Below are 17,469 nucleotides of genomic sequence, written 5' to 3' on the forward strand. Positions count from 1 at the left end.
TTATATGTACAAAACTGGGCACGCATGCACCCGGTCATACATCGATGATCAGATACAAACTCCGGACAGCCAACATACGCACGCGATGTACCTGCCTTGCAATCTACCCTTTATGCAGCAATGCCATTTCTTTCGCTGACAAGATTAAAGATGTTTTGCTAATGCTTTGTGATGGTGAGCATCCCCGAGCTATTATCGAGTACTTGGTGAGCCAGCAGTCCACGACACTCCTGCGGTGCCAGTCCCGCTCTCCATCTCCTCGACGCTACGCTTCCCTTCCCTTGGAATCCAGTCCGTAACTCTTAATGACCATCGGTTATCTTCCCTCCTCATTACATGTCCTGCCCATGCCCATTTTTTTTTCTTGATTTCAACTAAGATGTCATTAACTCGCGTTTGTTCCCTCACCCAATCTGCACTTTTCTTATCCCTCAGCGTTACACCCATCATTCTTCTTTCCATGGCTCGTTGCGTCGTCTTCAATTTGAGTAGAACCCTTTTTGTAAGCCTCCAGGTTTCTGCCCCGTAGGTGAATACTGGTAAGACACAGCTATTATACACTTTACTCTTGAGGGATAATGGCAACCTGCTGTTCATGATCTGAGAATGCCTGCCAAATGCACCCCAGCCCATTCTTTTTCTTCTGATTATTTCCGTCTCATGATCCGGATCCGCAGTCACTACCTGCCCTAAGTAGATCTATTCCCTTAGCACTTCCAGTTCCTCGCTACCTATTGTAAATTGCTGTTCTCTTCCGAGACTGTTAAACATTACTTTAGTTTTCTGCAGATTAATTTTTAGACCCACTCATCTGCTTTGCCTCTCCAGGTCAGTGAGCATGCATTGCAATTGGTTTCGTGAGTTACTAAGCAAGGCAATATCATCAGCGAATTGCAAGTTGCTAAGGTATTCTCCATCAACTTTTATCCGCAATTCTTCCCAATCCAGGTCTCTGAATACCTCCTGTAAACACGCTGTGAATAGCACTGGAGAGATCGCATCTCCCTGCCTGACGCCTTTCCTTATTGGGATTTTGTTGCTTTGCTTATGGAGGAATATGGTGGCTGTAAAGCCGCTACAGATATCTTTCAGTATTTTTACATACGGCTCGTCTACACCCTGATTCCGTAATGCCTCCATGACTGCTGAGGTTTCGACAGAATCAAATGCTTTCTCGTAAGCAATGAAAGCTATATATAAGGGTTGGTTATATTCCGCACATTTCCCTATCACATGATTGATAGTGTGAATATGGTCTATTGTTGAGTAGCCTTTACAAAATCCTGCCTGCTGCTTTGGTTGACAGAAGTTTAAGGTGTTCCTGATTCTATTTGCGATTACCTTAGTAAATACTTTGCATGGCAACGGACAGTAAGCCGATCGGTCTATAATTTTTGAAGTCTTTGGCGTCCCCTTTCTGATGGATTAAGTTTATGTTGGCGTTCTTCCAAGATTCCGGTACGCTCAAGGTCATGAGGCATTGCGTATACAGGGTGGCCAGTTTTTCTAGAACAATCTTCCCACCATCCTTCAACAAATCTGCTGTTACCTGATCCTCCCCAGCTGCCTTCCCCTTTGCATAGCTCCCAAGGCTTTCCTTACTTATTCCGGGGTTACCTGTGGGATTTCAAGTTCCTCTAGACTATTTTCTCTTCCATTATCGTCGTGGGTACCACTGGTACTGTATAAATCTCTATAGAACTCCTCAGCCACTTGAACTATCTCATCCATATTAGTAATGATATTGCCGGCTTTGTCTCTTAATGCATACATCTGATTCTTGCCAATTCCTAGTTTCTTCTTCACTGCTTTTAGGCTTCCTCCGTTCCTGTGAGCATGTTCAATTCTATCCATATTATACTTCCTTATGTCAGCTGTCTTACGCTTGTTGATTAACTTCGAAAGTTCTTCCAGTTCTATTCTAGCTGTAGGGTTAGAGGCTTTCATACATTGGCGTTTCTTGATCAGATCTTTCGTCTCCTGCGATAGTTTACTAGTATGCTGCCTAACGGAGTTACCACCGACTTCCATTGCACACTCCTTAATGATGCCCACAAGATTGTCGTTCATTGCTTCAACACTAAGGTCCTCTTCCTGAGTTAAAGCCGAATACCTGTTCTGTAGCTTGATCTGGAACTCCTCTATTTTCCCTCTTACCGCTAACTCATTGATCGGCTTCTTATGTGCCAGTTTCATCCGTTCCCTCCTCAGGTCTAGGTTAATTCGAGTTCTTACCATCCTATGGTCACTGCAGCGCACCTTGCTGAGCACGTCCACATCTTGTATGATACCAGGGTTAGCGCAGAGTATGAGGTCTATTTCATTTCTAGTCTCGCCGTTCGGGCTCCTCCACGTCCACTTTCGGCTATCCCGCTTGTGGAAGAAGGTATTCATTATCCGCATATTATTCTGTTCCGCAAACTCTACTAACAATTCTCCCCTGCTATTCCTAGTGCCTATGCCATATTTTCCCACTGCCTTGTCTCCAGCCTGCTTCTTGCCTACCTTGGCATTAAAGTCGCCCATTAATATGGTGTATTTTGTTTTCACTCTACCCATCGTCGATTCCACGTCTTCGTAGAAGCCTTCTACTTCCTGGTCATCATGACTGGATGTAGGGGTGTAGACCTGTACAACCTTCATTTTGTACCTCTTATTAAGTTTCACAACAAGACCTGCCACCCTCTCGTTAATGCTATAGAATTCCTGTATGTTACCAGCTATATTCTTATTAATCAGGAATCCGACTCCTAGTTCTTGTCTCTCTGCTAAGACCCGGTAGCACAGGACGTGCCCGCTTTTTAGCACTGTATATGCTTCTTTTGGCCTCCTAACTTCACTGAGCCCTATTATATTCCATTTACTGCCCTCTAATTCCTCCAATAGCACTGCTAGACTCGCCTCACTAGATAACGTTCTAGCGTTAAACGTTGCCAGGTTCATATTCCAATGGCGGCCTGTCCGGAGCCAGGGAATCTTAGCACCCTCTGCTGCGTCGCAGGTCTGACCGCCGCCGTGGTCAGTTGCTTCGCAGCTACTGGGGACTGAGGGCCGGGGTTTGATTGTTGTGTTCATATAGGAGGTTGTGGCCAAGTACTGCACCAGGGTGGCCACTCCTGCTCTGGTGAGGGAGTGCGTTACCGGTTCTGGTCACCGTGATCAGGCCATACTCCAGGCCTGTTTATGCCATTTTATCAATACGCAGACCTTTTTTTTTTATACCGGTGGAAAATTGCCGGCACTGGGATTCGAACCACGGACCACTTGCACCCGAGGCGGGTGTTCTACCTCTACGCCACCGCTGCATCACCAACATGCGCTAGCACCGAATTTGCTGTCATACCAGCAGTATTCCCCATGAGGAGGGCCAGAACAGGAGCAGGACCGAGAAAGGAATTTGGAACAGCAATTGCAGTCGCGCTGATGATGGTGGGGCGATGACCGTAGTGCAGTAATGGTCGCAGGAAGTTCGGCAAACATTTGCTCAAGGTGAGCCTGCTGACCTTCAAGGTGCAACAGCGGAATAGTCGTCGCCACAGTACCTCTTGCTGAATAACCAACGATGCGCTCAGTCACTTCTGCGAGATTGACAAGGGATGTGTCCTTTGGTGTGGTAGCTAAGGCGACCACGAGATTCTGCGGCAGGCGCTGAAAGAACAGTTCACACAATAGCGGGCTGTTTGCATCTAGTCTACAGTCATTGAGGAGCCGCCGCATATGACATCAAAATTCTGATAGTCGACGGTTGCTGAGCTGTTGAGAAGCTGCTGGAGGTGCCTTCGCACAGACACAGATTTACATTGAAGCCCTGTCGTTTTGAAGTGGTCATAGGGGTTGGTGTCGTGGCATGTGTCCATAAAATCTTAGAACTCCTTGACCACCTCTGTAGGGAATGCTGAGACAGCATGGAGGAACCTCATGCGCTACGAGGTAATGTACCGAAGGTCAAAGATTGCCTCCGCCTGACTATACCAGGCTGCAGGATTTTGTGGTCAAAAGGACGGTAGGTGAATCTGCACCGTGGTGAGGCCCTCCGCACTGGTCATCGGTCTCTCATTCGTGGCATCATCCATGATGCCGTGCTCGTCATAGAATCACGTCTGGGTCACCATGTTATAGGGGCCAAGGTTAGGTCCACTAAAACAATGAGTGAGTCAGCGAGCGAATGACCTGCAAACCGTTTGGACTGATAACAGGAGCAGAAATAGCTTTTTATTCTTCTTCCTTTTTTCTTCTAATCTCACAGCTCACAGCATGAGGTACGAGACATACGTGCTGGAGCGCAGTGTCTATAAAAAGTGGCTGAGGAAGATGATGGCTGCTAGACCTTGCACCGATAGGCTTATGCTCGGTTTAGTTCCCTTGATTAACACCGTAAAGCATCTGTTTCTGACTTGCTAAAAAAAATTTGAGGACGCTTAAGCTTCACCATAAGAGCGGAACACAAAAGCATTCAAAGATCCCTGACTGCTTCTCACGCTTCCCAGCAACTGCACCTTACATAACCATAATGTTTTCCTGGAAACGCTGGTGATGAATGCTATGCACGAAGGAGAGCTTTGCGGTTCTTTTTTTGTTTGTTTGTTTCCCCCCCCACGGCAGGTGCCACCACTGCCGCGGATGCGCAGAGGCGAGACCCATCTGGATGGAGTTGCAAATGCCAGCTGGAAAGGGGGTTTATGTTTGAGTTTCCGTGTAACAGAATTATGATTCCTCATATATTCAAATTACAATCTGACGCTATCATGTCCGTAGGTTGTACTTTACAAATTTTCTTATGTATTCTACTTCGAGAGATTCCATTAGTGTAGTAGTGCCTATGCACCATGCGAAGGGCCTGCGTGGATTGGCAGGAGAGGTTCCGGATGATTTTTCTCATATAGACACCACTGCCGGCGCAGACACCAGATTTTGCAACACAGGGCCCTTAATGCTATTGCGTTAAAATTGGAGATATCAACAGCGAACTGTCTGGTACAGCAGATAAGAAAATTCTTATCTGTGCACAGTAGTCGAGACTGGTTCTGCTGTACAAGAAAACAACACTGTTGTGTAAACAATTGCTTTGGTGTGTGTGCGTGTGTTTTATGTAACTGTAGCTTTCTTTTATTGCCATTGTCATTCCATTAGCTTGTTCTATGTGGTTACTGTATACTGATCTACAATACACTTATGCAAACAATTATTTTATGTTGTTTTGTTGTCCTTTTTTATGGACCTGTTCTTTTCCATTTTATTTTGCTGGTCTGTTTTATTTTCGTGCTGTCTGCTTGCTGCTGAATCGATTTGAAGTTAATTACTGTTCCAAGATTCTGTTGTTCTTTTTAAATATTATTTGTTTCTGCTGGATACCTAATGTATAAAAATAGTGTCCTTCTGAAGAAGTATGCTGAGCATGCAGATGTGGCATACTGCCCACTGTCTAACACGGTACTCATACTGTCTCTGCCCCACGTACCACCTTATCTCCCATCTGGTTCAGGTGTTCTTGCAGGTCTTTCTCCCAGGATCAGGAAGCAGTTTTCAATCCAGTGATGCACAATGCAACTCAGGTGTCGCTCTCCCAACCAGTAACTGAGCTGAATGTTCCGTGGCATCTCACTGACAGTCAACACACGCAGCGCAGCAAGTAGGCTCCATGAAAACCTGTTGTTACAGGTAGTAACACCTGTAATTTACATGATAGTGTCATGTCTCCACACACCTGCAAGAGCAAAGGGTAATGCTGCACAACATTCATTCTTGGGTGCCTGTTTGTGCATCTGGGCAAGAGCAAGGGCCTAACCTGGAGACATTTAGGCTTTTGCAGTGCAGCAGGCGAGGACGGAGACAGACAAAGGTGTTATATGTGCATTCAGCGTCTGCATATACAGTGCCTGTGTGTCTATTGCTGTGCCTTGATCCTCGTATGCTGCGCTGCAAAAGCCAACAGTGAAGCAACTCAGCCTGCTCAAGCTACTTCTGACCTGGAGGATCTCCCGCCTGTAGTGGTCGAGCACCTTGGGCCTGAGACCATTGTTGGCCACGCTCTGCATGCACACCAATCGCAGCACCTGCAAGGCACCCACATCCAAGTACCAGCCTCAGTTCTGTCCTGCAGCCCCATAATCTTATAAATTTCACTTAAAATACTTAGGGTTTAAAGTCCCACAGGAACACAGCGGCCGTGGGAGACGGCACAGTGAAAGGCTCCGGATCGATTGTGAACACCCGGAGTCCTTCGACATGTACCCAAAGCTTGGTATAAGAGCATTTTGCATTCTGTTCGCATTGAAATTTGTCCACAGTGGCAGAGAGTCAAACCTTCATCCATAGATCTGTTTGATTTTCTTGCACCATCTGAACCAGTTCTTGAGGCACTGCAGCCTGCCATTCATTTTGGCAGTGGAGCAGTGGTGCTCTCTTAAACTCTCCTTTTGTTTCAAAAGGTGCAAGAAAGGTGAGCGGCTGGTTCACAATTGTTCTGCGGCCTTTGTACAGACAGTGTCGACTTGGTGCAAGCGTCCAGGTGTGAACCAGCATTGCAGCAGATGATGCAGCACAGGCATAAGTGCCACTGAACTCCCACTTACATGCATCTGCTGTGCCTATACAACGTCGGGTTTGTTGCTTACACCTCAGAGAATGACCATACCTGTGGTTTGGTGCCTCTCAAACTTACTTGGATGGCTCACATTAGGCAACAAAACATGCCTGCACCAAGTCTGCACCTCAGCATTCATTTTGAATGTCACATAGTATCTGCAGTGCTGAAGTCAAGCTGCACAATTTCTTAACTTCTCGTGCCCCCCTGTGAACTGGTTTACAGTGATGCAGGCAAACTGAATGAACCTCGTGTAGTATTTGGTAGTGGACCGCCATGACCACTGAGCTCCCAGGGAACCACGTAAACATGAGTTTCAAAGCCAAAGCCACCTCGAGGAGGGTAAGCAAATTTTTAGAGTGCAATATAACCTAGGTGGGAGCACGTTGTCAAAATTTTTGTGTCACTGGACTTTACAACCAGAACAGTAGTAGTCATGCTGCTGTTCTAATGCTCCAGCAGACTAGTAGCCTAAACAGACTTGGAGGCATTAGGTGCCTACATCCCTCATTTTCAGTATTGTTGTGTGCCACAGTTAGAAAATGTAATGTCATTAACATTTATTGCAGTGTAGAAGCAAACCTCAAACTCATCCCCTTTAAACTCTGTCATGCACAGGAGCTTCATTCATTGAGGAAAGTGAATATTATGGGAAAAAGAAAAGGTAAGCAAGATCACAAGAAAACCAATGAATAAACAAATTACAGTGAAACCCCGATTATATGACTTACTTGGGACTATGATTACAAAGAAGGCGCCAAATAAAACAACAGACGAAGGAAGGAGACACGAGACAACCACGTAGGCGCACTAACGACTGAACAACTGAATGTTTTATTTCTTGACATAGGAATATATAGCTGCTGTCAAGTGCATTCCAGATTTTAATGGAACCTGTGTTTTGAACAGAGCTGATGATCAACTGACAAGAGAGATATTGGAAGCGCTTGAGATCAAGAAGCGTGGTGATGATTGTATCAGTGAAGCCTCAGTCTCTCTTTCGACAAAGGAACCGGCGTATCTTAAGAGCCACACTTAGAAGTTATTCTGTATCATGGCTTCCTTGTGCGATGCAGACGACAGCCCTGTTTCTTCTTGTTGTTTTGATCCTTGACAGCAGCTATATATTCCTATGTCAAGAAATAAAACACTAAGTTGTTAGTGCACCTACGTGGTTGTCTCGTGTCTCCTTTCTTCGTCTGTTGTTTTATTTGGCGCCTTCTTCGTAATCATGCATAACCAACTCGCCCACCAGCACGTGCTCAGTTACTTGGGACCACGAAAAAGCATAATAAAATCCAAACATAAATTATGCCTATAAAAATACAACTTATTTTGCGCAACGGATTTATGAGAAACTTCAATGTAAACTACTAACATACTCTGCAGGGCTTGGAAACCGAAATTACCAAAGAAGTAAATGTGATAAGAATTATTGCTGCAGTACAGGTACCAATCATGCTTTATTGAAGCAAACCTTTACGGCACTCCAGTGCCCACTGCTGCGATTCCCGCCAGCCAGCACGAACCTTAAAAAAAGTCGGCAAGTTTCTTTTGGACCTTGTTTGATCCGTGAACCAAGAGCTTTCGCTCGAGTTGGGCAACATCCAAAAGGAGGCCCACTGCGGCATCGTGTGAACAGATGAAGTTCCGGATGCCGTCTATGTGCCGTAGCACCTCAGCGAACGTGGTAGGCACAGGCACGACATCTGTGGTGTCGTCGTTGTCCTCGTCCGATGTCGCAGCGGTGTCGGCACTAGGCAAAGCCACCTCGATGGCGTCATCCAGCGACACCTCGCCGCAGATCGCAATGTTGTCGTTGGCCTCCACGTACTCGCCGAAGGTCGTGGTGAGGTTTAAACCCTCGAAATCGTCGTCAGCGAAGCCTGCATCGGCCTCGAGCAGCATCGAGGTTGTTGCGTCACCAGCAGAGGAGGCAGTCTCTCGCTTAAAGCCACAGTGCTTGAACGAGTTAGCGATTGTGCTTTGCGACACTACATTCCACGAACTGGCTATAGAATGCATGGCATCGAGCACAGTGATCTTTTCTTCCGACTCGCTGCATTCCATAGCCACCAGCCAAGGCTGCACTAACCGCTTCCGGTACCCTTCCTTGACGCACTTAATGATGCCGGCATCCAGCGGCTGCAGCCGGCTTTGCAGTTGGGCGGAAAAAAAACAATATTTATGTTCCTCAGGTTGGACGTATCGGGTGGGTGGCATAGTGCGTTGTCCACGAAAAGCAATATTTTCTTCGCCTTAGTACCCATTTTGTTATCCAGCTGTTGCAAAAAATTGCTGAAGAGGGAAGACGTAATCCACGCTTTTTTGTTGAAGTTGTAGCTGCACGGCAGCGTCTTCAAGTTCTTAAAGCACCGTGGCTTTGCAAACTTTCCAACAATGAGCACGGGTAGCCTCTCGTAACCGTCCTCGTTAGCACAGAATAGTGCCGTCACATGCTCTTTACTATGCTTGCCACCATGCCAGCTGCCACCCTTAAACGCAAGGGTCTGCTCGGGCTGCATATGGTAAAAAATACCGCTCTCATCGGCGTTGAAAACGTTGCAGGGCTTGTGTGCAGCAATCATCTCCAGCAGCAACTCCATCCACTCGTTCACCGTCGAAACGTCCACAGAAGTGCTTTCTCCGCAGGAGCAGCTATACACAATCCTGTTTCATTTTCTAAAGCGATCCAGCCACCCGTTCGATGCCTGAAAGTAGTTGATGCCCAGACGCAATGCCACAAGGTCCGCCTTTTTTTCTTTTAGAATGGCGCCGTCAACGTTGATCGCAGAACTCCGTGCTTGATGCAGCCACTTGATGAGAACTTTTTCTAACTTCTCATGCTGTCCTTCTTTTGAAGCTTTTCGCTTGAGCCCAAACTTGTTGGCATTCTGTATCCCCGCTTTGTTTGTCAGGATCGTCCTAAGCGAAGATTCTGGTATCTTAAGGTCCCAGGCAATGCTGGCTTTCAGAGCTCCATGATACTTTTCCGCTTCCTCGATAACATTCAGCTTATCGCCGAGCGACAGAAAGTCCACTTTCGTTACATCGTGCGTCGCGTTGCTCCACACAACTCAAGACCTCCGCTGAATGCTAGTCACTAGGATTATGATGAAGAACACGTGCGATAAACCTAGGCCTCTCTGCGCCACCTTGTTGGGCATCTGCTGCTGGGAAACTGGAAGGAGAGAAACACTTTCCCAACGCAACGTGAGGCGGCGACGCCGAGAAGAAAGGGAGAAAGTGATTGTGGAGAAGGCGCAATTCCAGCACACCAAGCGTCGCGGGCAGTGGCTGGTGGGGGAGAAACAAACGATGAGACGAGGCAGGGAAGAAAGCTGCACCAGAGCGAACTGGTCGAGCGGTGTCAAGCGCTCCACATGCGGAGAGACGGAGCGAGGAAAGAGACCCACGGCACTTTTCTTCCGTATGCCGTTTTGTCCACGCTTCGCGAGGGTCGTCGTATAAAGCGGGTCAGGCGTAAAATTGCGTCGGATAACCGGGGTTTTTAATGCATTGCTTCTATAGGGACTTCGCTGGGACTGCGCTAAGCCGTCGTAAAACCCGGGTCATCGCGAAACCGAAGGACATATAACCGGGCTTCCACTGTAACATTATTTGATAAGAATTAAGGGCAATGCATGTAACCATGATGCTGGAATGGTTTCTAGCACTTGCCATAAAACTGTAAAATAGTTACTACATTTCATCAACCAGATAGCAACATTGCAACTTGTACACAATCACAATGCTCTTGATGACCTACGTTTTCTGGTACCTTCCACACTATTTGTCATTTAAATGTATACTATTCCCCCCATCAGTTGTCAAGCTAGTGAAAAATATTCTCAACGTAGAACATCAGGGCAAACGTACACAGTAAGTGCACTATCAAATTAGGAGCAATAAGGTTCAAAGATAACAAAGACTAAAGGCAAGAAGGAAAAACTGTTATGGCACAATGAGAACAGATAGCCCCCATGCTTCAGACAGTTAATCATCATCGCCATCATCATCAGCCTCTTTTTGTTTATGTCCACTGCAGGACGAAGGCCCCTCCCTGAGATCTCCAATTACCCTGCGCCAACAGATTCCAACTTGCGCCTGCAAATTTCCTAATTTCATCACCCCACCTGGGTTTCCGCAGTCCTCGACTGCACTTCCCTTTTCTTGGCAGCCATTTTGCAACTCTAACGGTCCACCAGTTATCCATCCTATGCATTACATGGCCTGTCCAGCTCCATCTTTTTCTCTTAATGTCAATTTGCATATCAGCTGTCCGTGTTTGCTCTCTGATCGACATCGCTGTCTTCCTGTTGCCCTTACGTCTAATATTTTTCGTTACATCACTCTTTTCCTGGTCCTTAACTTGTTCTCGAGCTTCTTTGTCAACCTCCAAGTTTCTGCTCCATATGTTAGAACCAGTAGAATGCAGTGATTGCACACCTTTCTTTTCAATGATAGTGGTAAGCTACCAGTCAGGATCTGGCAACGCCTGCCATATGCGTTCCAATCCATTTTTATTCTTCTGTAAATTTCCTTCTCATGATCAAGTTCCCCTGTGAGTAATGGACTTAGGTAAACATACTCCTTGACAGACTCTAGACGCTGACTGGCAATCCTGAACTCTTGTTCCCTTGCCAGGGTATTGAACATTATCTTTGTCCTTTTGCATATTAATCTTCAACCCTGCACTTACATTTTCTCTATTAAAGCCCTCAATCATTTGCTGTAATTCATCCCCAATGTTGCTGAACAGGACAATGCCATCTGTAAACCGAAGGTTGCTGAGATATTCGCTATTGATCCTCACTCCTAAGCCTTCCCAGTTTAATAGCTTGAATACTTATTCAGACAGTTAAAACAATGTAAACTTGAATGCAATGCAGGTACTTCATGGGAATGAAAAGACACAAGGAAGCAGCCTTTTAAGAGCAGATAAAAGATTTTGCAGCCAACAGCTGCATTTGGAGCTGTCCACAAAGATTTCAGATCTGTACCACATCACATAAAACAAGCATGCCCTCCCGTGCGTCTCTGCTTTCTACCTATTTAAGTTTCCCTCTTGTGTCCCTATGTTGCGATTGGATGGCACTCTGCAACACATCACCTCTGCCGGATCACCACTGATTAAAGCCTGTTCTGCTTGTTTTCTAGTTTTCCTCCTCTCCACCGGATTACACCGGCATCACCAAAGTCACCTCTAGTGCTCCAGCAGTGCAGTCATGTCATCTGCTACTGCCAGTGTTCATTCACATTGTGTTAGCATCTGTGTATTGTGGAAATGGAGGTGTGTCCCAGCACCTCTCTGCAGGCATTCACCTGTTCTGCATCAACCCTACGCGTCTCCCTTTTCACCTCCGTCAACTGTCAAGGGTGGCTTTTTACACAAACAGGTTTGTGGCGGTGGCGCTTGGCAATGCCAGCTGCGGTGCAGGCAGTGACACAATTGGTGTGATCGGCAGAGCATTATTTATTTATTTAAATATACCTTACAGGCCCATTTAAGGGCATTGGGTAAGGGGGGACACAAAGTAAGTGTTTCAACAGGAGTAAACAATATAAACATCAATACAGGCTTTCACAAGATAAGTAAAGCAGTACAGGAGTAGACAAAATAAATATCAATACATGCATTCAGAAGATAAGTAAAGCGAAGTTCAATAAATGTTTGTCTAGGCTAAGCTTTAGAGAGCGTAAACACAGTAATATACTCATGCTCACGAAAATATAAAAATACAAGTGTGAGAAACAGGGAGGGAAAGCAGGTCAATAACATCTTTATACAATGTTTCTACAGGAAACTCAGCAATTCTTCGCGAAAAGCGTCACGATCTGTTATGCTCGCAATGTTATCAAGAAGACTGTTCCATACGGTTATGACACGTGGCAGTGCTGATGCGTTAAATGACAGTGTATTGCCGAATATGCGCATGAAACTATGGCTATTGTTAAGGCGACATGACGTGCGCGCTGGTACTTCAAGCGGCAACACGTGAGGTCGATTACCATGGACGTATCTATGGAAAAGGCAAAGAAGACTTATCGTGCGACGAGTTTCAAATGGCTGGAGCGAAATATCTGCTTTAATCTTGGTCACGCTGCAAGTTCTGTCGTAGTTACTTGTGATGAAGCGCGATGCCCTGTTCTGAATTTTTTCTAGCATATCAACTAAATAATTTTGATGTGGTGACCATACTGATGACGCAAATTCTAACTGTGGGCGAACAAAAGTCTGATATGCTAGTTTACGAACTGTAGCAGGGGATTTACGCAAGTTCCGTCGAAGATAACCCAGAGTTTTCGAAGATTTTGCGCAGATAGCTGTTATGTGTGTACTCCAGGAAAGATGAGTTGTGAGTTCAATGCCAAGCTACTTGTAGGACAATGTCGGAGGTACGGCGGTGTTATTTAGGACGTAGGAAAAGTGAGAGTTTGAATGTTTTCGCGAGAAGGACATAACTTTACATTTGTCTGAGTTCAGGGTCATCTGCCACGTACTGCACCAGAAACTGACAAGGTTAAGGTCGTTCTGCAATACTAAATGGTCATCAGATGTTTTTATTGTACGGTATAAAATGCAATCATCGGCGAAAAGCCTTATCTGCGATGATATGTTTTGTGGAAGGTCATTAATGAAAATTAAGAAAAGAAGAGGACCAAGGACACTGCCTTGCGGTACGCCAGATGTAACATCAGAAGTAAGCGATGAGTGGTTATTAACAACAGTGAACTGTTGCCGCAAGGAGAGAAAGTTTCGGAGCCAAGATAAAGTTAATGAATCCAGCCGGAGCGCGGATATTTTTGAGATGAGGCGACAATGAGCGACACGATCAAATGCTTTGGAAAAATCTAAGAATACACAGTCAATCTGCTGTTTGTTATTCATGTTGGAATGTAATTCTGTTGTAAATTCAAGCAACTGAGTTTCACAAGATAAGCCTTTTCTGAATCCATGCTGGTTAAAATAAAAAAAATCATTTGATTCTAAATGGCGGTAGATATGCGATGCTATAATATGTTCCAGTAGTTTACAGCAGATGCGTGTTAATGAGATGGGACAATAATTTCGTGGAGAGTACTTGTTATCCCCCTTGAATACAGGGATAACCTTTGCGATTTTCCAGTCCAGGGGTAGTTCGCCAGATGCTAAGGATTTTCTAAAAATATGACACAAAATTTGGCTTGAAATTGTAACGGTATTTTTTAGTATTTTTGAGTTAATATCACTCTCAACACTTGCCATGCCATCCGTTATACCCACTCCTCTATCCTAGTACATTTTACTCGGACTTGAGCTCGTCTGTGATGCCTTGCATCTATAGCGAGCGAATTCCTGGAGTTGCCCCTTCTCTGAACGCTAAGCCAAAAAGCGATGCCAAGTGCTCGCTTGTGGTCATGCTATGCTGAGCCACACTTATCAGAGACCCAAGACAAAGATTTCCCTGGCTCTCATGAGTAAGCCAATTGGTCACAGCGAGGATATGCAGCATAGCTGCAGGGACACTCTTCCCTAGCGGCATATCGTGGGGAGCCAACCTCCCGCAGTGATGTGCTAGCGGTTCCTCTTTCTGTATTTTTCACCTTTGGCACCGGAGCCCCTCTGGTTTTCCCACTGCCCCAGGACAGGGTGTTTATGCAGTGCTGAGTGTCACTGAAGGCAAATAAACTGTTTCCATTACTTAGGGCAATCCTCATGCGCACAGTGACCTTTTTGCAGGCTGAGCACATGTGCAGCGGCACGCTAGATTACGCGAGGCAATGGCTGACGCGGCCCTCACTAAGCCCGAACCTGTGGTGATCGGTGCTCCTGTGAAATTCCAGACCCCTGTAGTACGCATGCAATAAAATGTAATCGAAAGCAATTACAAAGTAAATGGGCAAGCCGTTTTCTATGTTCAGTCTGCGTGCTTTCTGTTCATGAGTAGTAACTTCTGGTGCCTCGGCTCCCAACAGCCTTCTTTTCTGAAGGTAAAAAAGAAACGCAATAAAGTGCTTGTCTCGACGCACTGCCGAGGTAGTTCTAGGCCAGCAACAAGGTGAAAGGAGTGATACTGTTACCACCAGCTGTTCCCAGCCTATGATGTACAACTTCTGAAATCTGTGCTGATCTCCCCAAAATGCTTTTGCAGCAAGATACTATACTCAGTGACAAGTCAAGGAAGCAGGAAAAGCTTCTCCCATAAAGGTATGCTGCTTCTTTCTTTGTTCCTCAACGATAAAAATAGTTTTTTTTTTTTTTTTCTCATGTCTCACACAGACATGGAGAGCAAGCACCTCCAAGCATCAGCAGTGAATAGCAAACATGCTGTGGTCGTACACGCACTGACATGAAGGGTAGTTATGAGCGCAGTGGATGCTAGAATGACTAGCAGAACAGAGGCACCTAGTGTGAAGGACTGTAGCAGCGGTAAGTAAAGCCAGCAAAGAGGTGACACTGGATTAGATGGAGGCACACGGCACAGACAAAGGGTACACAAACACATACACAAGCACATCAGCAGCACGCAGTGGAGAGTTCCCTGTCTGGAAAGTGCTGTGCAGCATGCTCCAGACATACACCAGTAGTAAATGGGAAGGGTGACCAGTTGATTCAGTACCAAGGGAACACACGCAAATTCCCACTGTGTGGAAAATGAGCGATGATTATTGGCTGCCAAGCCATGGCCTCCTGTATTCTTTGATGCCTGTCTACTGATGCCAAAGTTGTGCGGTCAGTTAGATGGCACCACTTTCACAGATGCTGATTGCAGTACATGGGGTTACAGTAATGCCCCCTTTCTTTCATCACATATCACTGCTTGACATAGAGTTGCATTCACGAAGTTGCAGCAATATGCATAAGAAATTGTCCGTGCTCTAGCAACGATAGCCATAAAATGCCTAAGAACATGGCAATGCCATGGTAGACCACTGACTTCAATGCATCTCAACTAGAGGTGTGTGACTAATGAAATGTTTGAATCGAATCAAATATAAATAATTGCTATTTCTAAACAAAGAGAAATATTGTTGTGGAGGTTGCACGGACACTGTTTGCAACAAAAGGTTCATTTCTGTTATTTGATACCGCTAATGCCGGCAACAATTGAAAGCCATTGCAATTGAGAAGCTTGTAAATCAGAAATTATGTAAAAGTGATCATGTATGGTGCATCACAACAATGGCAGTAATGAAACAAAGTAACAGCCCGTAACCAGTTGCACGTAGCAGAGTCTAGTACTCACCAAAAAAAGCTAAGGTCAATATCACAGCAATGCACATTGTTTGAAAGGAATTAAAATTCAGTGAGATAGACGGGTGCTTTGCTGAAAGCAAGACAACAAATTCGAAGGCAGGGTGGACGTGGGTTTTCAGCTTTTTTTTTTTCCGGTTCAGTCTAAATTTACGCCTTCTTTTTAAATAATGAATTGGGCAGAAAACTGCCTGCGCAGTGCAATTAGGCACTTAACCCAAACCGTCTTTAGAACATTAGCGTGTTTTGCCGCATCACACGTACGTAAAGCGGCGAAACTGACTTTCGGACACTGACTGCCACCGTGCAATAATTTTTCTTGCTAAAAAATCAGGTGCGCATTAGATTCCTACTTTGTTCACAAGCCTTAATGCAATTTATACATCAGTTTACTATGTTGGACACAAAGAAAGAGGGTGCGCATTGGATACGGAAGCGTGTTACAATCGGGAAAATACTGCCAAATGAATTAGCAGTGTTTATAGAGTTTTTTCTGCATCTTGCTTAATTAGACCCGCCGGATAATTCGATAAATTTCGCCGGTCACGTGAGGGTCAAATTAATGGAAGTTGGCTGTAATTGGTGTGGACTAGTGTATTGCGTGTTAACTTCATAAATGTGTGTTGTTTGTTGCCTATATTATTGTGTAATACAGCCTTCGGTGTTCAGTAGCATCAAATATTTGTGCAACATCGGCTTAAAAATTAAAATTAGTGGCACAAAAACAAACTCTCATTTCACCTTGCTCTTGTGAGAAAGGTGACCGCCTAGCTGGAGACACATGCCCCTCGTTTTTTTCATTCCACAATGAGAGTGTCTGGCTACTTTGTGTCTATGCCAAAACATTCAATCTTCCAAGTTTCAAATGGCACCCATGCTTTGCATATATAGTTAAACCTCGATATTATGAGGTCAGTAAAATCAACCATTTGCTTTATTATATCAAAATTTTCTTGTCATAAAATTAGAAGTTTTATGCAAATGCGTACAGTAGCTGATGAAATTTTTTTTACACGGAAGGGCCACATTATTTTCCATATTATCAAACAATAGGAAAAAGCAAATTTGAATAAGAAAAAATTTGTTATATCTAGAATTTCGTTATCTTAAAGTTGGTTATACCAAGCTTTAACTTTACCTGTGTTCCTTCTTACTATACTCGCAGACAACTTTCTGTGGCAATGAAGGGAAAGCTATGGAGGCAAAGCACATACAAGTAAGAGTGCTTTGCCTACTTTAGTTTAAGCTGGGGAAGAGAAAACACAAACACATTATTAGCAACAGTTAAAAAAAAATAAAACACACCACTGAATGTAAAAGTTTACTTGCAGCTTTTCCCTTCCGCGTCTGGGCAAATGCGAAACCGTCGCAAGTGGAAGCTGCAGCAATCCAGCGTCTGTTCCGAGCAACCTAAAGCACTGTCAAACGCTGCCGGACTACTTGGCAAGGTAGCACATGTGCAGCAGCCACGCGCCCATATCTTTCCCTTCATAGCCACGTAAAGCTGTCTGCGAGTATGGAATAGTTGATAATTCCAACTAGCTTTGGACATCCCATTGAATTATTGGACTTGACCATGTACATCTGTCCTACATTAAGGTAATCAAATAACTTAAGCTTGTATAAAATGTGCATTGTGATTTCCCTT

General features: G+C 45.0%; 1 protein-coding gene across 12 annotated transcripts in view; it reads right to left on the reverse strand.

The window, feature by feature from the left end:
• The window catches only part of car (vacuolar protein sorting-associated protein 33A), a 240,063-nt gene that overhangs the window by 42,353 nt on the left and 180,241 nt on the right, over window positions 1–17,469 (reverse strand). For 11 of the 12 annotated variants that reach the window (XR_012826926.1, XM_075686940.1, XM_075686935.1 and 8 more), the window contains one exon: window positions 5,967–6,053. The exons of the other annotated variant lie outside the window; for it this stretch is intronic. Coding sequence is in view for 10 of the 11 variants with exons in the window: in XM_075686940.1 (XP_075543055.1) it covers window positions 5,967–6,053 (87 nt within the window). In the remaining variant the exon portion in view is untranslated. The remainder of the gene's footprint in view (window positions 1–5,966; window positions 6,054–17,469) is intronic. 12 annotated transcript variants of the gene reach the window in all.

Source organism: Dermacentor variabilis, chromosome 3 (assembly GCF_050947875.1).
Source record: "Dermacentor variabilis isolate Ectoservices chromosome 3, ASM5094787v1, whole genome shotgun sequence".
NCBI lineage: Eukaryota > Metazoa > Arthropoda > Arachnida > Ixodida > Ixodidae > Dermacentor > Dermacentor variabilis.